Below are 20,955 nucleotides of genomic sequence, written 5' to 3'. Positions count from 1 at the left end.
AGCTGACTGTATTTACACTTTTTCATCATTTCATACCAAGGCTTTTAACAATTGTACTTCTTTAAAGTCTTGCAGAATGTATTTTACAAAATACTTGACCTATTTTTAAATCTTTTAATGCTTTACCAACAGGGAGCTAACCTAACTTTCCGAAGTGTTGATCATAACCTTCCAGAAAGTGTTAAGCAGAAACCTGTTCTTACCCTTCGTGTGATAAGTATTGATGAAGTAGATATGGATTTTCTAAAGTAAGTGTAGCTAACTGTTTTTCAAATTACTTTTTCCTTCCTTAAGAAAAAAAAGATTTTTTAGTCACAACTTCTAATATCTTATTACTTATACTGCTAAAAAAACAAACTATCTGTATGTAGGAGAAGTTAGTAATAGATGTTAGTGGATGTTCTGTAGTTTAGTTACTTCCTAGACTGAAAAGGAGTAATTTTAGAAGAAGAATTAATTAAATCATGAAACTGTCTTTTTTGCTTTGTTTGAAGTCAGACAGTTTTATATACAACTCATACACTGAAATTTTCTTATGTGATGAACTAAAATACTGCTTTGGAGGGAAAATACTTTTTCGTCACCAATGTTGTAATTATTGAATCTTTTGTGAAGCACGTCAAAAACTTATCAGTCATCATAATGCAAGTGTTTGAACACAGGCAGGAGAAGTATTAGTGGTTTCTCTTTCTGTTTTTTCTTTTTCATTGTCTTTTTCCTTCCTCTCTCTCTACCTTCGTGCTTCCAGATCTTGCCACATGTTGAAGACTTCAGGCACTGGGGCAGGATTTCTACACTTATTCTTTCAAAATAGGTTTTATTAAATTATGTTGTTCCGTAGTTTGAAAAATGGAAATAGTTAGGTGGATAGTTAAATGTTGAGTATGCATTATTTTTGAAGATAATATTCTCATCTACTATCTATACAGAAGTAAACTGTCTAGGGAGTGAAGCATCTTTGTCTGGGATTTCTGACTTTTATTGTAAGTATACTCATTCCTAAAATAAAATAAAATTATATATATATATATATAAAATATGAAATAAAATAAAATCTTGGAATAAAATTTATCACACTGCTGTGTTACCTGAACACAGAAGCTACTCAACAGCACTGGAAATGTCAGAGTTTGATTACTCAAAATTTGGTGAGAAGTGTTAGCCAATAGCAGATGTTACAAGGTAGAAATTTTCATAAAATCATGGAATCATAGAAAGAGACCTCAAGAGGGTCTGTAGTCCAACCTCCCTGCTAGGAGTAAGGTTTACTAAAGTAGGTTGCTCAGAGCTGCATCTAGTTGGGTTTTAAACATGTCCAAGGACAGAGACTCTGCAACCTCCCTGGGCAGCCTATTCCAGTGTTTGATCACCTCCACAGTACAGTTCCTGATGTTCAAAGGAACCTCCTGCGTTTCAGTTTGTGCCCACTGCCTCTTGCCCTGTCACTGGGCTCCACGGAGCAGAGCCTGTCTCAATCTTCTCTACTCCCTCCTGTCAGGTATTTATACACACTGGTAAGATCCCTCAAGCCTTCTCCGGGCTAGGCAGTTCCAGCTCTTACAACCTCTCTTCATATATCAGATGCTTTAATCGCTTCTTAACTAGGAGCAGGAATAACAGGATCTCAATTAAATACATTCAGTATCTAAAGACTGCTTTTGTTAGCACAACTCAACTGACTATTATTTTTCTTTCTGCAAGTGCTTAGACACATGAAACTTGTTCTCAGATTCAGTAATGTTCACTTCAAGGTCCCTTTATGCTGAAAGCTCTGCAAAGGAGCTACAGTGAGCTAGTGAGCTAACACCACACAAACCAGTAAATTCAAATATAATTGGATATACAAATATGCAATTGTATATTGCTTAGTGCTAATTGTTCCCTCTCTGCAAGGTTTCCGTAAAATAGAACACAATATAGTTTAGTTTCAGATAGCTTATGTAAGACATTTTACATCTCGGAGGCCTATCATTCTGGTAAACAGCTTTTTCTTTCATTTGTTGCTAACCTTATACCTGTGAAATTTGGAGTTGATCCAGAGTTATCTTGAAGTCTCCAGAAATAAGACTTGCTTGCTGGGTTATAATTTTGGATTTTCTGCTACCTGTGGTGGAACAGATTGTTTCTTTTTTATACTCTCTGTCTCTCTGTGTTCTTTCCATTAGCGTCTAAATTTCAGATTGTGAAGTCTGTCTCTTTCCCCTGAATAGGAGTGTTATTGAGCTCAGTATTCTCTGGTGCAAAACTCTTGAACTGAGTCCTCTTACTCCTGTTACTGTGTTTGTAAAGAATCCTGCTCAGGTACAGTCCAAAAGGTCTACTGCAGGTTCTCAGGAGCAGCTATGCCCTGCTGCCACAAGCCATGAATCTTTTCTTTTACATGTGTTTTAGAGAGAGTATGCTGTCCTCTGTAGGCGGTTGTTGCCTTTCCAGTTTAGGTCATTACATATATGCAAGCTTTCAGGGAGTTCATAATGGGAGGTACCCAAAGTGGAGATGAGAAGTCTTAATAGACATCAGAGAGGTAAGTTGTTGGCCTCAGAAAGCAAAAGAAGTACTTCTCCATGGCAAAAGCACTCATGAGCAAGCAGCTCAAAATTGACAGTAGTGCTTTTTCCATTTGCTTTCCTATTCTGATTAAAATAATTATAGGGCTTTTTCTTTTTAATTCCAATAGGTTTTTCCACAGTATTTTAAAATAAATCTTTATGATAATTTCTGATGGGGGCTTCTGGAAAACCTTTCTCAGAAGGGAACTTGCCAGACAAAACACAAAATTTAACCATGATTCCTAGATCCCACCTAAGAAGAGCTGATTCAGCTTTTGGTCTACGCCTTTGCTATTTCTCTTCTAAAAGGAGATATGTAGCTACTTCATGTTATTTTCCTATGGGTAGCTAGATGTAGTTGCTTTAAGAAACTCTTTCATTGGCCTGAGCTGAAGATTAGGACTGTCTTAAAATAAGTTTCTGGAGATTTTATGCGCAGGGGGAATTATTCATGATCAATGAATTATTAGAGGAGCTGCTAATGGAATATTGTCAGAAAGCAATTCCTGCATCTCTGCAGCTCTTTGGCGAGGACTTTTTGTGTGCCATCAGGCAATTGGGTATTATGCTTATAAAGTTCAATATTTTTTTTTTACTACAGCTGTTTTGAATTCAGTAATATTACATGTAATTTCACCAATCAACGTGATTTTTTATTACTATAGAGCTTCTTCTATGGAATTAAAGCAAGAGTGTTCCAAGCGAGTGATTGATGACAATGAAGCTTTCAAGAAGATTCAAGGTCTGTTTCTACCAGAATCTATTTAATTTAATTTCTTTATCTTTATCTTTATCTTTATCTTTATCTTTATCTTTATCTTTATCTTTATCTTTATCATCTTTATCTTTATCTTTATCTTTATCTTTATCTTTATCTTTATCTTTATCTTACCTTTATCTTATCTTTATAGCTCAACACAAAGAACAATAGTGTTGTCATAAAGGTTTTCTTTGCATAAATGAAATCAAATAAAAACTAGATATTTATCAGAATAATATTAGAATCTGAACCCAATATAAATAAATCACAAGACTATTTTCTCCTTTCTCTTTCTTTAAATAAACAATCTGACTGAAAATCATGGAGATGGTACAGAATAATTGTGAATGTAACCAATAAAATATTAATGTCTGGTTTGGTGTAATCTCTGAAAAAGTACTGAGGCATAACACTGATCCTATGTTAAACTGGCATTAAATTTAAGAAGTTCTTGGCAAAGTGGACAAACAGTCCCATATCTTCAGTTAATGTTGTGCTGGATACTTCTTCTGGGTATTATTTCTATACATTGATAAGTTGAATTTTCATATTATGCTTAATAAAATATTTGAGCATAGCTAAGTAGTGTGTTCCAGAATATGTAAATTTAGGACAAAGATGTAGCATTGTGTTTAAAATAAGGCAAAGATATTTTTGCAGTGCTGTGTATTATATTTGTAATCACTGTGACCAACTAAAACTGTTGAACTGAACAGCTCCCAGCTTGTAAATCTCCACTATTTACTGTCATTAGCTGTTTTAAGTAGGCGCTAAAATTTACTTGGTCATCTGTGTATAGAAAAATTGCTGGAATAATAACTAAGGATATTTTAAAATCTTCCAGTTATTCCATTTCCCCTCCTTCCATAATAGACACAAATTGATTTCTCAGTTATCTGACTACATCTAAGGTTTTCTGGTGTGGCTTGGAAGGGTATGTGTATCAACTTGACATTTTTTAACATATGTCTGAGTTTGAATGTCAGTCACCGGAAAAGAACTTTCTTTTTTCACGTTCCTCTTTGTTTTGCTTTCTAATTGTAGAAACATGTAATTTGAAGATATAACATGATAAAACCAGATCACTTTTATTGACAGAAGTTGGGAAACCGCTGAGAAACTTGGACATCTCTAGAATAAATGTGCTACCTGAAAGATTTTTATAAGGCTGTCATTTTTACCATAAAAATAGTTCTTTGCATATAATTTGGAACAATTTTGCAGAATTACTTGTATTTGTTCTTGTTTCCACAAGTATTTAACATGTTTGTACAATGAAGAAGAAACTGCGTCCCCCATAATGGAATGTTTGTGTTACCAAAGTAGTGTTCCTAGATCACTTTGTATGTTGAATAATGGTGTGTAATCAATTCTAGCAGAAGCAATCAGTGATATCTGTTGTTCCTTTCCTTCTGTGATCTCTTTTAAATATTTTGTTAGGTTTTTCTGCTGCTTTATGTTATTTCTACTCAAATATTTAGAAGCTGGTAGTTGAATTTTGAAATGACATTCTCTCATCAAAGATAAGGGAACCTGGATGTGTGGATATGTCATTTCAGCCATCAGTATATTAAGTAGTTGTTTTGTTTACTTCAATATCGGCTCCACAGCATATGGCCAACTTCAGGTAAATACTGCATCTTTTATTTCTCTAAATAAACAGGTATACTCAGAGAGGCACTAAGTAAAAGAGGAGTCCGGCTTATAATAGGCTTAGGAAAGTATTTCCGACAAGTAGACAAGAACAGAAATGGTTTTCTCTCTCAGGCAGACTTCAAAGAAGCTCTAAAAGTATTCCGTTTGGAAATACCTGAAAGGGTAAGTCTAGCTGAAACTCTAATCATGGGTATTATGTAGCTAATTTATGGAATCACTCCCTTTCTTTGCTTAAATCTATACTTTAATAGCTGGGTTTTTGCAAGCTTGTTTTTTCCCTTGTGGTATATTAGTATATCTGCATGCAGTCCTATGTGAAATTCATAATAGTTATAGTAGTAATAATAATAGTAGTAAATAATGTACAATTTGTTTGCATCATAAAGAAGCAAGTGGATAGTAATCCACCTTTTTTCTCTTTTTGACCTTTTAAAAATAATTTATAAGGTGCTATTTACTTATCTTTTTTTCTTAGTTTTATATATTATGTTTTCAAAACAACCCACATCTATCAAAACTGCAAATAATGTGAATTACAGTCATCAGTGACTGATGATGACTTGCATTATTTTGATGATTTTTAGTCAGTTTTGATTTGGAAGTTGTTTTTATTTTTATTTTGGTGAGAATACTGTAATTTCCTATTATAGGAAATGTTTCATTCTAGGATGTAGTGAAGAACTTTGGCAAAGTATTTTTAAATTGCAGGACTTTGAAACCTTATGGCTTACTCTTGATGACAGCAAGAATGATAAGGTTGACTATGGAGAATTTACTCGTGCCATATTTGGAGAAATGAATGAATGTCGGAAAGCATTTGTAAGAAAAGTAAGTTTAGTTGCAGATATTCTAGTTGTAGATATTTTGCAGTCTAACCTTGAAGTTGTATTCTGTTTTTTTTGTTATTTTTGTTTTTCTTGAATTGTGCATCTGGTAATTGGCTTTTTCAACTTTGAGATCAGTTTATTAAAATAAACATAAATTAGAAGACTGCATGCTGTTCCACTGTTGAATTACTTATTTTTGAACTCTAGAATTAATTCCATTATTATTTTGAGCTTATGCATATGTGTGCTATTCTTACAGTTCAATTCAGTGTATCAAGCACCTGACATCCTGCAACTCTGTCTTCCAGAAGTCTCTTTCCTTATTTTGGCAGATCATTTTATCTGCTTACAGATTTCTTTACCTCAGTGTTTGAAATAGGGGAATAATACTTGCCTCCTTTGAGACCTACAATCAGAATAATTATATTCGTGAGACTTCCTGTATTTGAAATGCCATTTGTTATACGTTTATAATATAATGTGGAGCTGTCTGCAGTATGAAACACTGATTACAAACCAGCCAGTAGAGTAGTGACTGGATATCAAGATTGAGGAAAATTTTGCATACTTTCATATTTTTAATCATGGAGGATCCGAGTCTCCTCAACATGTGCTAAGCCTGTGTATTTGAGTAAACTGAAATTAAAATGAAGCTTGCTTTTAGCAGTCCTGAAGAGGCTGTGCTGAGGCCTGTCGGAATGACACAGGAATATTAGTAATTGGAGGAGGCAGAAGGGAAGCAGCTTAACTTCTAATGCTAAGGATGAATTAGAAATTTAGTAGAGAAGACTTTTTTTTTTTTTTGAGTTGATGAGGGGACTACACATGATATGAAAACTGCTGAGATTAAATGATCATTAAATTTCATAATCGAGAATAATTTTTTGGTATCTGGTGCTTTGCATATAATAGGCAAGTTGTCATAGTCCATTGCCTAAGATATAAAAATATGTGCTAGGTAGTTTAATATATTTGATCTTTACATCTTTCCACTTTTTTTTTCTTCCTTATAAGCTTATATTATTTTCTTGTCCCTTTTATAGGCTTATATGAAACTAGATTTCAACAAAACTGGGAGCATACCTGTGGTAGATATCAGAAAAACTTACTGTGCAAAGAAACATCCTCTGGTACTGGCAGGTAATTCATGCGGACAAAAAAACTGAAAAACTGAAACTACTGAAGTCATCTGATGACCTATAATGTGTCTATCTGGAAAATGACTATAAATAGTAATGGAGTTCAAATATACATTCTAATACTTGCTTTTTATCAAGCTGTAAATATTGAATACATGCAGGGCAGATCCTATCCCTACCTGCACAGGACTACATTTAAGTAGTTAGTTCTCAGCTTTGTTATGCAAGTTATCAGTGACACTTATGATATTAGTGATTGTCACTTCAGCGGATACTTGCATTTTCATACTACTGTTTTGCCTGTTTTCCATCAAAATATGCAAGGTTTCCAACTGGCACTGAATGTACTCAGCACTTGAAGTTCCTTCTGACAGGAACAGAGAAAATGTTGGTATCTTTTCTATTATTTCAGGATGCTAAAAATTGTTCAAAATATGCCCTTGAAAAAATAAGAATTTAAATATTTTTATGTCAGTTTCTAAAATAACATCTCCATGTACCAAAATAGTCATTGTGAAGCCTTCCAGTGTCCCGGTGCTGTCTGTTTTACCTATAGAGGAGAAGATGGTTTTTGTATTGCCGGTGGTTTTATGGTAACACATGAAGACACATGGTAGTATAGGGAAGTTACACTAACAATTTGTTCCAGTACTATGATGCTATAGTTTCCCACTTTTATCCTTGATGTTATGAAATATTCTTGAGTATAATCTTTATTAAGTCACTAAAACACAAGTCAATTGCAGAACACTATTCAAATGCAAATTTTCATCTTAAGGTTTTCCTAAAGCATTGAACATGTGTTACATAAAACATGCTTTATTACAATATAAATTCTGGATTACCAAAATTTTAGTTTACAATCGCATTATTCAGTTTTTGCAGTCATTTGAAGAAAAAAAATCTTCCTGATCTCATAGTTCATTAAAATTGACTGTGGCTTCATACTCCTGTTGATATTTACTGCTATCATGTGGTATTAAAGTTGGGTGATTTCTGCAGCTGGTATTAAGTGAGCCAATGACTTCATTCTGAAATCAGAATATTGAATTTATTAAAGAAAAAAATATTTGCAGGCTACAATGTGGAAGTTTCTTGTCTGGAATACATAAAATGCTATATAATCCACTGTTCTTGAAAGCGCATTTAATTGAGAAATATATTTTCACAGGCAAAGCTACAGAAGAACAAATAAAATTGTCATTTCTAGAAACATTAAAAGAGTCCTGCAGCAACCCCAATGAAGTGTCCTATTCAGAGTTTGAAGATTACTATGAAGGATTAAGTATTGGAATCGTGGATGATGATGATTTTGTTAATATCTTAAGGAATACCTGGGGAATTTAGGGTGGAGGACAACAAAAATGAGTAAGAGACATGTTTGAAACAAGGAGTATGTCTAATAAGTATATAATTTGCTTTACTTCATAATTAGTGTCTCAAACTGATTTCAGGAACTGAAAATTTTAGATGCTTTCAGAGTAGTACATGACAAATATCTTAGTGTCTGTTGAGCTATGCTAACCACTTTAACATAAATGCTGTTCGTTTCTTTTTGTTGCAAATAATAAAGGCTGTTCCCCATACCAAAAGGTGTCATTTGCTTGATATTAGAATAAAGTGCCCTATTTTAAAATAAGATGGAAGTGGAATACTAGAACACACGAAGGAATATGTGCAAGAGAAAATTTAGCTTTATGATGTACTGTGAAAACCTTTATATTGACTGTGTAAACAGAAATAGTAGCTTTTCTTCAGGGTTTTCTTCCTATAAAAATGTTTGTTCTTATAACATTCTTTATCTCATTTCTTGGTACTATGCTGGTACTTGGCCTGAAAGACAGCAGGTCATCCTTTTCCAATTTTGGGGATGTCTGCAGCATTGAAAGTGCAGAGATGTTCTCGCCAATTAGCCTTTGAGCTACTATGTGGATCATCTTGACTGACCCTATTTTTTCATAAGGCATCCAAAGCTGAGCATTGAATCACAAAAGTTTTATGCAACACATATATTTTGTAATGCTATTTTGTAATCCTTTGCTGTATTTTTCCAAGTGTTTTTCAAAACAAATATTTTATATTTAAATATCTGGTTTCTGTGCTTTCTGTTATGGGGATTTTTTTTAACTAAAACTTAGCAATGATATCCTTTGTCAAACTGATACATACTTTTCCCTGTCTATTCTGACAGCATAAGATAGAAAAGTGTTAAAAAAACCCACCTATTTTACAACAAAAATTAAACAGTGAATTAAAATATTCCTTGCTACTTCAAATATTCAGCTTTTCAAATGTAATAAATCTTTTTAATTCTGTAAAATTCTTTGTGTCAAGAAATAAAAAATGTATTATTAATTATGCATGTAGAGAGATAAATAGCCTTTGGTTTCAATATACCTGTCACCAAAATTAACTGCATTTCTTAAGCCTATGCAGTTAAAATGTATTCTTTATTTTGTGCTTGTCTGCTTAGTTTTGAATTTATAGTCTGTGGTTAACAGTACCTCTCCAAGAGACAGAGTTTGTGTTTCATAGAAATTTAAGGGCAGTGCTGAAATGAATGCTGAAATAAGGGACTTCAGTCCCGCTGTGGCTGACTGGTTTATTCTGGGTGTAGCACTTTAATGTTCCAATAGCTTGTGCACCATTGTCTTGTGGTTGCTTGCGCCCTGTCCTCACTTGTAACTAGAATTGCAGTTTCTGCTCTAAATCCTCAAAAGATCCTCTGGGACCTGCAAAAAAGGGTTCTCTGGGACCTGCAAAAGTCTGTAGGTATTGGTTTACAGAGAAAGGCAAATGCTGTTGATGTTTTTCTAAGCAAAGATTCTGGCTTATTACAATTTTCTTACTCCCCATTCCTGCTGGAATTTCTCTTGCTAGGAAGATTTTGTTAATTAATGTTCTTGGAATTGGTGATTCGGAGAAGGGCAACTTCAGCTAGTTTTGCTGGGATCTGCTTGTTAACGTGTCTGTTCAAATAACTGAAAAATACGAAGTGGCATTTTTATTGTTTTTATTTAAAGAATAACCTGCTCTGTTTAGACTTGTTCACTTAGGAGAGTTGTACCAACATATAAAATTGTAGCTCAATTTAATAAATGTGAAAGTTATTGTGAAATGAGGTATTGACATATTTATTTTTTCAATGCTTAATTTTTTTCGTGATGCTTTTGGGAAGATTATTGCACATTATCCTGTGGAATGGAGAAATTGATGACTAGTGGATGTATCTTTAGTGGGCCTGCTTATCAGCAGAAGCTGTGTAGGTCACATCTGTTGCAAATTAAGTATTCTTTATTTTGTTCTTATCACTAAAATGAGGTGCTGTTATAACAATATTATTTCCATAGCTTTGGTAGTAAAGCATTGTATTTTTTTCTTAATCTGAAGACAGATTCTTAACAGAGTAATCTATAATAAATTCTAAAGGTCAGAAATTGCCTGAAAATACAAGTATGTACTCTGGTAATTATGTAAAACCTGCTAGGTATATAATTTCTATTAACTACAAGGTCAGTTATGCATCAGTGACTGCCTCAAAGCGTCAGATTTGATGTCTGTGGTGAATTTTTAATGGAGTTCACAGAAGTCACTTTCCATCTGCCCAGTTTTTCACTGTCTAAACTTTAGATGGTAACAAAGAATTGAAACCAACTTCTACCCAAGGTTGGCCCACCGTGCTTACAAATAGTAGGAAAACACAGCAAGTGTATTCGAACCAGAGTCTGTGGTGTCTGGCTTCTCATTGACAATGCTCTCAATGCCCTGATTAATTGCGTTCTGATTTGCTCTTATTTAGATGTAAACATTTGATGAACCTGAATCCTTTTCTTTGATCAATGCTTTGTAGCTTTAAAACTTTCTGAAGGTACTACTAGGGCTTGCTGCCTTTAAATGTGTTTCAAACAAAGCATTTCCTATATTTGGTACCTTTCTCAGAATTGCCCATGTTTTCTGAATTAGGATGTGTTCTTAGTTAGAAGTGGTGTTCTCAGAGAAGCTGGTTGGCTTCTTTCCTGAAACTCATTGCTTAATAACACTAGTTTTCTTCACATCACTCTGATTTACACTTCTGCTAAGCAGTCTTAGCAATCTGCTGTGACTGAGAATACCAAGTGCATTATACAGCAAACATATTTTGTCCTATTAGAGGCGCACTGTCCCAGAAGACAAGTGGAAATTAATGAAGTGATGTAACATTCTCAAGGTCTAAGACTACTTTATCAAATGAATATGCACTGGCATAGTTAGCTGGAATGTTTAAGGGCATTTTTAAAAAGCAAAACACAGGCACACATGCAAACCTTTAGTAGTGTCATTTTATTGTTAATGGAAATATAGCATCCTCACCTGGGATAGCTTCATTGCTCACAGGAGGTATTCTTACTGATTCACATCCACAAACTCATTTCTCTTACATAACAGTCACTGTCAGGGTGGGTTTTCAGGGCCGTAAAACCAAAAAGATTAAAAATGTATCTTCCACTGCATGTTTGTAAGGAGGTGCTATACAGTTTTGAGGTTTGGGAGAGGGTTGTTTGGAAGTTTTTGATCTTGTGGGTTTTTTTGGGTTTTGGTTATATGGTTTGTTGGGTTTGGAGGGTGGTTTTTTTGGTTGATTTTGTTGTTGTTTGGGTTTTTTTTTAGGATATTACTCCTAATAATTTATCCTTCTTCTCCTTCATACACATGAATTTAGAGACTGAGATAATTCTGTGTTTGTTTTTCATGTTGTTAACCATTGTGTCTTTGAGATGCTGCCAGAGGCGCCTCCAGTCACGACAGAGACACAAGTAACGTCTCCTACCAGACCTATTTAGGCTATTTTTTCCCTGGAGAACTTTTCAAAATATTACCTGAAATGGGAAGATGGTACCTTCATACTGACCCTATGAAATATTCTGTGTTCTGGCTTCTATACTTTTGTTGCACCCCTTTTTGATCGTGAGGAACTAGAGCCTTAAAGATGTTAGAGAGAAAGTAACCTTTAGGAAAAAAAAGTAAATCTGTTTATCACAGGTTTCATTTATTACTGTTTTGTCGTGATTACCTGGAATTTATAGTATATGGGCACCTGTTTTCTGGCTTTTTTTCCTCCTTACTTGTGTTATACATTGAATGGAATTAATTGGATTTGTCCAACAGAGGTTGGACGGAGATGAACTACAGAGAAGACATGAAGAAAGGTTAAGCAGAACGCCAAATGGTGGGACTTAGGGTCTGTGGGGGACATGAAAGAGCAGAGGATGGCAAAGAGCTCCTTTGCAGCAGGAAGGCAGCAGGGATTTGAGGGTCTCCTTCCCCTTTTTGTCCCTTTGCTTCTATTTTATGCCGCATAACACATTTAGTTGTAAGCTGGAAGTGAAACTAAGCAGGAACTGACGAACTCAGTTTCTAAATTACTCAGTTCCAAGGATATCTCCTGGTGTTCTGGTATCTTTTTTTATCGACCCCATTTCACGGTTGGGTGTTGGTACTTCTGCATTAAAAATTTTGGCCAAGACCTTCACAAAACTCACTTTGGGAGAAGCATGCCATGGGCAATACCTGCTTTACAGTGCTTTACGCTTTGTGTGGGGAACCCCCAAGTGGTTACAGTGAAGCATAGGTTAAAACCAGTGGAAGCTAAAATAGCAGTTTTGATTATGTACCTTAAAGCTGTGTTCCATTTTCATACAACCTCTGTTGAGTAAGGGAGCACTTAATGGCTCCTATGACTCATTCTAGAATCCTACGATTTGTCTTGGTGTGAATTAAATTCTGCACACACACCAAGAGAATTATTCCCCTGGAGTAATTTCTTTTGACAATAGTATTTGCCTTGCAGATTCTCGTGATTAACCACAGGTTTCAGTTGTGAATGCTGCAGTTGTTTTCATCGACTGGACCTCTTCAGTTCTCCTTCTTCCTCAGTGTTTCCAAAGGGAACAGCAACAGAGGTCAAAACAATGCTATGATTTAAGTTTTCTTTTTATCCTTTAAAATCTGCATTTTGGAAGTGGCCAATACAGCAGCACAGTTTAAACCAAGTTACAATAGTCGTTTTTTTATGGACTGAATATGCTTTTGACAAATACCTGCTTTAGACATTAATGTTGCATAGATTTAAGCAACCATAGTGAAATAAGCACGCTGGAAAGTGTGTTATTAGATTATTTATTTAAATCAAGTCAGTGAGAATGGAATCAGTTCCCAGTGCCAGATAACTAATTTTGCATATCCCTTGTGTTCTTTTCTGACTCTTAGCCCTTTTTTGGACTATGTGTTCTCTAGGAGAAGAGGTGGAAAATTCTTTCAGTCTATTTTTGCCATATGTGCTTTGGCATATTTGTGAGGAGTGGCTGTTCAAAGTTACAATGCCAGGCTAGCTGTCTCCTTATGTTTGAAGAGACAAGGACCAGTTGAGGTGGACCACCATAGCTGGCAGCTCCCACTGGTGCCTAGCCAGACCTGGAATGTTCTTCTGCACTTACTGGTCTCAAAGTGGGGGTTGGAAACCAAGATTTGCTTGGCTAACTGTATGTCTGTTCTTCACTTGTGGCACCAAACCTCACAAATCACTTGTTGTCTGTGATGGATGCGTTCTACCCCACCCCTGTCTTTAACCAAACCAGTGGCAGTTAAAACATGGCCTCCAGAATCAATAAAACCCCAGGAAAATACAGAGGCTTCAAGAATGCAAATTATCAACACCAGCTGCATCAAGACAAGGTAACAACCAGTCTAAAAGGCAGTGAAGGAATACAATGAGGAATCCCAAAACTACTACTGGACTGAACCATTGCATGAGAGGGGCAGGTAAAATAGTCTGTAAGGATATAATTGCCCAGGGACTCCTTGGTTCACGTCCGCCCCTCTCTGCAGAGTTGGTCTCTCTCTCCAGCATTGATCATGTTGTTCTATCCCTCTATTAAATTTTTTTATTTTATAAAATCCAATACCTGAGAGTCTGCTTAGCAAAACTGTGGTTTTGAACTCTTAAGCGAACCAATGCTGGACCCTCTGGTGGGAATGTATGTGAATTGAGGATAAGCATTATGAATCTTTGACGTCTTAGCCAAGTGACATAGGGAATCGGGTGTCCACATAGAATCCTTTGGCTATAAGCACATAAATTCTTTGGCTACAAACACAAGCAACCTGACTTTGCTTCATATTTCATCCATGCAGAAATATCATCTAACTCTATTAAGTCAAGTCACACTTTTATTTAAGTATAAGTTTTATCTAAAAACTCATTTGTGACAGTGTTTGAGCAAGTTGTTGCCATCTCTGTGCCTGGAGGTATTGCATACAATCTGCAGTTGTTTTGTCTGTTGCATGTAGCCCAAGGAAGATGATGGTTACAGTTAGGAAGAGGCCAGACTCAGGCCAAAGGCTCACTAAAGCAGGCTGGAGGTCTAGCCAAATCCCAGCTGGATTATAGTATTATTTGTGCCATTAAAGATTCTCAGCATTAAGTTGCAGCAGGTCTCTTGTGCTGAAAGAGCCCTCACATGACTGCAGTCTTCCCCGTTTTGCTCTCTCTAGGTGGATAAGGTAGTGGGCCAGTTGCTGCAGCTCGTTCAGAGCTACAATTTGGCTGCCCTGCAGTATTAATGGAGTAATCTGGACTCATGTCTTTTCAGCTGTTTGGAAGATGTGTACTGGCCAGCAGTGAACAAGCTGAAAACCAGCTTATTCTGATAGCACTTTGTCCATAGAGTTCAGGTAGTGCTTGATTTTTAGGCTTCTGTTTAAAAGAGGATCCCTGTCTCTGACACCAGAGCAATGAGATACCCTTGTGAGCCTTGGTGCGTAAGGGACAAGAAATTCATGTGTTCTGTCACAAGTGTAGTAAGGAGTTTGACGTCAACTCACATGACAAGCTTGTAAGCAGGTTACGGAAGAGCAGGCAAAAGGGAAATATAGTTAACTGGGAGCAAGATATTCACACTTGTACATGAAGGCAGATCTCCCTCAGACAGGATGACTGTATTACCAGCTTAGTCTTGCTTAGTCTCTGTTAATAAGTTGGATACTGGGAGACGTCACAAGGTTTGTAAACACCATCTCATGTGGTGTTGCCATGAGGACAGAGGAGGACAAGAACAGTGCTCAAAGCGATCTTCATAAGTTGAGGACACAGGCAAAAGAAAGCCCCAAGCAGCAGTATGTAGGTGGGAGGAGTAGTCAACTGCTCTGATGCAGATAATGGAGCAGGCAGCACCAGTGCAGGGAAGGGTCTTGTTGCAGCATCAGGGAATCAACAGGCAGGATTGTCTGTATTCCTTTCACTCTCACCTGCTGGCAGGACTTGGCCAGTCCTTCCAGGCACCACAGTTCTTAAAACATAAAGGGAGTAGGAGGATGCAGAACTTAAAAAGGTCATGTGAAGTTGGTGGACCTGAGTTGTAGTTTATACGAGAGGGGAGAAGTGGGCTTCAAATGTGTGTGATGTAATGTGGGAGAGAAAACAAGTCTATGTTTTTTGTTTGCTTTGAATAAAACAGAAACTAATGAAATTAAAATGGAGCAGAGATTGTCTTGTTGAAACCCTAGGAAAGTCAGTGGAATATGTTACGCAGGGTGAGCTTCGGCGAACAGAGCGGACAAATGCCTGTCAGAAATTCATGTTTCATTTCTTATAATGTCAAAGTAATGTTTCCTCCTTTATTCCATTCTCTGACTGAAAAATTTTAAATTATGGGTGTTGGTGGAAGAGTCAAAATCTAATTTCTGGAAGTGTGTTTCTTTCATGTTTTGTTTTGCCCTGTGCTTACCCAGAGGCATGACTGTTCTGTCTGAATAACCTAGCCTGAAAAGTTTTCCATCTGATGTATCTGCTGTAGAGTTGAGTAATTTGAAGTATACTTTGGTCCTTTATACGAATGCTCACGTCTTATGTCAGTGTACAAACTCCACTGGTCTAGCTGTATATTAGTGTAAATGATTAGTACAATTTGCTTTGGCTTTTAAACAGGACAGTGGAGACTAGAAAGAAGGTCAGACTAAGGGCATTTGTGAGCTTCTCCTAGTGTATTTGAGATTCTTTTGTTCCTAGATGAATCTCTTAACTCTAACCACTTGCTCTATTGGATGGTGAAAGTAGATGTTAGTGTGTTCATAACATAGAGCAAATATTCCTGAAACCCATGTGGTGGCATGAATAGAAGTGTGAGCCCTGTCCTTCTTGCTGTGTTTCAGACTGGCTGCAAAGAGAAGGCGCAGGAGTTTTTCCTCAAGCAAGCCTCTGAGCTCCAAAACCGGATTAAGTGCAAAGATTGGTCTGTCCTGCTCTTCCTCCCCACCCCAGACTCCAACCCCACCTTTGCACCTACTTCTTGCACCAGTGGACAGATACATTTATTGTGTCTTTCCACAACTTCCTAATTGCCTTATGTCAGTCCGTGCATATCTTTTTTTTTTTTTTTTGCAACTGCTAGTTAAATCTTCCTTGCCCTGGTGTTATGCTGACTATTAACAGCGGTGCCAAGAGTATAGTATTACAGAAGTTGATGCTTTCAGGTGATTGCTTAGAGCCAAGACTTAATAGGAAGCTGTTGTTTACCAAGGAATGTTGGAATAGTTATTGTTCAATTATCTGATATGTTATATATGATGATGTATTATATTCACAGCCCAACGCTGTGAAGAAAAGCCTGCCCACTAGTATAGGTGAGTGGAAATACTCTTTCTTCACTTACAGTCAGAAGAAATCAGTCTGGAAGAGATATCATGAGGTTGTCTACTGCATTGTCCTATATTATCTGTAAAAGATAGTGTGTCTGCCCTGTTCTTGTTTTTGATGGAGTCTCCACCGTATTGCCAGGTAATCTGTTCTATTGCATCACTGCACTTCATGTTAGAAAAAGTTCCCTACTGATTAACCTGAATCTTTCTTGCTGCGGCTTAAGCTGATTACTGTTTCCACTTATCCCACCCTTTCCTTATGCAACAGCTTTGAAAACTACTACTACATCCCCTTTGAGGTGAAGTCGGGTAAATATGACTGCTTAGGAAAATTACATTAACTGGACATGTTTAGTCCATTCGCAATATCCTCCCTTAAGTGTCAGTTGGTGCCTTTCTTGTGCTGAATGTGATGCCCTAAACTAGGCACAAGAAACTGAAGTGGAATATGAAATGTTAGCAGCAGCTCTTTTCAGGCACTGTATATAAAAGGGTCTCTTCTTATGCAATTAATAAGTGATATGTAATATAATAACATATGCAGATATTTATTAGAATAGGTTTTATCATTGTTTATTTTTGATAGAAAATATTTTTTCTTAACTGAAACATATCTTTATTAGATTTTGATAGGAGCGCTAATCCCTGTTCCTGTCTCACCAACAGAAGCGAGGGTAGACCACCTACAGTCTACAGACACTTTTCTTTAATTCCCAAGCCAAACCTCACTTCTCTTGAACAATATTCAAGATATAAGACTTCTATTATTTCACGCTGCTCTGTTTTTCCTCTTTTCACTTAACTTAGGCTGTTTCTACCTTGGTGAATGTCAAGGGTTATTTTTCAGTAAATATAGTGAAAGAGCACTGAGACCAGATGAGGTTTTTCTTCAGTCCTCTCATTAACTTATTATTGTATTAATTTCTGCTGTGCCTTCCCTCTCCTTCCCAGTGAATTAACTACTATGAATAATACATAAAATTATGAACTGCTTTTCACTCTGAAGGTGCAGACTACCAGGCTGCTTTACATGCTTGTGAAGATTATGTCAAGGTTAGTATTCTTTTTGGCTTAACTGCATTTTTCTTTTAAAAAAATGAAAGAAGTATTAAAACCAGCTCCAAATAATCATGGACTTCAAACTGTTCCTTTGCACTTTTACTTCAAAGGCAGTCTTTTTGACGACTTGTTAGATTGACTTGTGCTTTTGTCTGTAGAGAGTATTTGATGGCATAGTTAATGTAGACTGTGCATTCATAATTCATATCTATGAGTAGTTTAAGGGTGTAAAAAGATGATTCTGACACTTAAAAAACAACCTACAATGATAGCAACATAGCAATGCTCAATTTAGACTGAGTTTTAATTACCAGTTCCTAGTATCTGTGCTGGTAGAAAATATTCAGAAGCATTGAACAAAAATTGGCATGGTAGATGTCAATTTAGTAATCTAATGAAATATAAGTGGAGACTAGTAATGTGTCTTTGTGCTACTGGAAGTTCATTGCCAATTCTGTATTGTGAAGCTGAAAGTCCTGTGACCAAAATAGGATGTGTAGATGCCCTTCCTTTGGGAGAAGCAATGGACCATTGGCCTTTTTGCCCATTTGTATTCTTGAACGTGTTTTTATCCAGGGAAGGGCTGGGTGGCTGTAGCATGTAAGCTGACACATGGAACTTCCTAAGCACTTTTCAAAACTAATATTAAAAGACTAAGCCAAGGAGTTATTAAAAAAATGTAAATGACCCTGCTAAGTAGTGTCATTTTTTTTCCAAGATTAGTATAATATTCACATTAATTATGATACTGCGGGATTTTAAACTAGAGCTTCTTTTTCTGGAGGAGGGGTAGCAATCTTTCAGTTAAAGCATTGAGAGAACTTTAAAGGTACATTTAAGATGACAGCTCTGTTCTCAGAGCTTTTTGCAATTTTACTTCCACTGTGCTGCTTCTTTTCACGCTGAAACTTTTTGAGCTGGGACATATGTCAGTTAGTGTTTCATTAATGTGTTTTCTAAGTTTGAAGCTCCTTTTAGGCATGGGCTGAGCTGGGCACTATGCAAACAATTGTTTTGGGATACAATCCTTGCTTCAGAAAATGTAAAATCCAAGTTGAAAAAGTCACGGAAGTGAGAAGTGATGACAAAAGGAGATAGGGAATTTTGTGTTAGTTATACAAGAAGCTAACATCTAATGTAACCACATATGTCTCAGATCGCCTCTTGCTTAACAAATATCAATGACAACAACTCGTAGAATGAAAAGATTATCAAAAAGTCTGAGGAAATCTGCATAGGTTAGCAGGAACACTCTTAGAGCTGTGTATAAGTAAGAGTTTAAATATGATGAGGGTTTTCTTTGTTTGGGCAACTCTGAAATAGAAGACCTTTAGCATTCCTTTTAGAAAAATCTTTTCAATCTCCCATGTGATACTTCTTGACTGCATAAAGTTTTATAAAAAATAATTATTACATGATATGGGAATGCTTCTTCCATTTTTGGCTGTCAAAATTTAGTAAAAAATATAATAGGAAAGATTTTGTTGTTATTGTTGCTGTACTTTTAATGTGTCTTGTTGTGGGTAACCTCCATCTTGAGGAAAAGCAGATGAGAACCCAAGTGGAACAAAGTGGCAGTAAGGGAATTCCTCAAGCGTGCCTTGCCAGTAGCTGTCTTGCATATTTAAATGGCATTCCTCACTATGGCAATAGCAAATTGACTTTTGTCTCCCTGCCAGTCCTGCTAACTGCTGAACTGCAAGCTAAGTAGAAGGGTGAAGGTTACAAAACTGACATCCTGAATTCCCACCAGAGGCTGGCATAAGTTTGTACTCATGTTGCAGCATTTGTGGTATGATTTTTAAGTGAAAATATCCTCTTAAGAGGGGTATGAAATTCTCAGGTCATTTTAGCCTGTGTGCTTTCAAGCTGTAGAGACATGACAAACATGTTACAGCAACCCAGACTCAAGAAACAGAGCCATGGGTTGTTGTAGTAAGGTCTCGGTTAGTCACTGGCAGGAGTGTGTTGCACAACTTTAGGCAGCTGCTTTACGCACCTCTGTTGTGCTGCTACAGTCTTTAGGCTGTCTGCTTATTCTGCAGAAAAAGCAGGGTCTTCCAGACGTTTAAAGGCATGTCTTTATCGTCTTGAATATGTAACAGCTTAGGGTAATTACCACAGCTAAACTGACTAGCCAAAGTTAGGAGGGTATTTATTCTTCCTATGGGACACAGATGTTAAAAATCAATCCTTATTGTGTTTTCTGTGGTTTGGCAGATCAGATCGGTTCAGAACCCAACAACTGTCTCTGTTCCAAGTTCCTACTGTAAGAGGTATGCAAGACCTTAGACAAGACTGCTGATACCCCAACAGCCCTGTTTCCTCCGGCCCAGACACACCTCTCCACAGCTCCATTTACACCCCACGTGCATGGGACAGGTACGTGGCCAGGGGCTGGTGGCTTGTTGGTTGTGTTATACCTACTTTTCCCTGACTCACATGATGGGCTCAGGAAGAGTGACCCTTAGCAGCATCTGCACCAAGAGCAGCCCCTAAACACACACCTTCCCCTACCTGCTCCAAACTAGACCTAGACTTTTTTTCATTTCCTTTAAGGCAGGCATAAATCCATTAAAGCACTGCAGTTCAACACAAATTGGGAAAAGCTCTCAATAGTATTGAATGTTGCTGAAATGTTTACAAGACAAGCATGGATATGGCATGTTCTTTGACAACTAAGTATGATTGTCAATGTGACCAATGTGGTTTTACTCTGTGCTTAAGATATAAGCTGGCTTGTTCAAAGACATGCAGAGAGTCAAGAAACCAACTTGCAGTTTTACAACCCTATTTTATTTTCCCTGTAGTGAGATGGGCTACTAACCAGGAGTTAGCTAGGCTGTGTTCGCCAACAGTTTTGTACCTGAGCATGACCTTGCACAACTCTTTAAGGTTCATTGGCACCTTGCTTCTAAGGATGAAATGCTGATGAAAGAGTTGGTATTTCCCAGCTGGCTTTCCTGTGCCAGATAGAGTAATGGTCCAGTTTACAAGTTGTAGCAGAAATCTATGCCAGCACCTCTAACTTTTGCAAGCAGGACTGAAGCACAGGCAGAGGAGATGCAATGTTTATCTCTTGAGCATACTGTTCTGTTTCCATGGCAGTAGACAGCTCATTCCAGATTTGGGCAATCTTGTCTGCAAAGAAGCATGAAAAAATTTAGGAGAGAAAAACTTGACTGCAGCTGAATGGAGGCAGTCAAAATTAATCAAGCTTGCATACACTGAGATTGGGTCTGCTATATTAGATTGCAGACGCTATGAAGAAACCTCTTTGCTTCCTGCATAGC

The 20,955-nt window shown here is 36.8% G+C and overlaps 1 protein-coding gene across 8 annotated transcripts in view; it reads left to right on the top strand.

Moving 5' to 3' along the window:
• The window catches only part of CAPS2 (calcyphosine 2), a 30,443-nt gene extending 20,284 nt beyond the window's left edge, over nt 1-10,159 (top strand). For 4 of the 8 annotated variants that reach the window (XM_054055965.1, XM_054055962.1, XM_054055963.1 and 1 more), the window contains 6 exons: nt 133-248; nt 3,215-3,291; nt 4,973-5,127; nt 5,674-5,793; nt 6,836-6,932; nt 8,103-10,159. In XM_054055965.1, the coding sequence (XP_053911940.1) occupies nt 133-248; nt 3,215-3,291; nt 4,973-5,127; nt 5,674-5,793; nt 6,836-6,932; nt 8,103-8,278 (741 nt within the window). In that variant the 3' untranslated portion in view covers nt 8,279-10,159. The remainder of the gene's footprint in view (nt 1-132; nt 249-3,214; nt 3,292-4,972; nt 5,128-5,673; nt 5,794-6,835; nt 6,933-8,102) is intronic. The other 4 variants (XM_054055966.1, XM_054055967.1, XM_054055968.1 and 1 more) reach the window with 2 other exon arrangements.
• The last annotated feature ends 10,796 nt before the right edge of the window (nt 10,160-20,955 follow it).

This window comes from Cuculus canorus, chromosome 1, assembly GCF_017976375.1.
Source record: "Cuculus canorus isolate bCucCan1 chromosome 1, bCucCan1.pri, whole genome shotgun sequence".
In the NCBI taxonomy this organism is placed as follows: Eukaryota; Metazoa; Chordata; class Aves; order Cuculiformes; family Cuculidae; genus Cuculus; species Cuculus canorus.
Note: the sequence above shows the minus strand (reverse complement) of the source record. Positions and strands in the feature narration are given on the sequence as shown.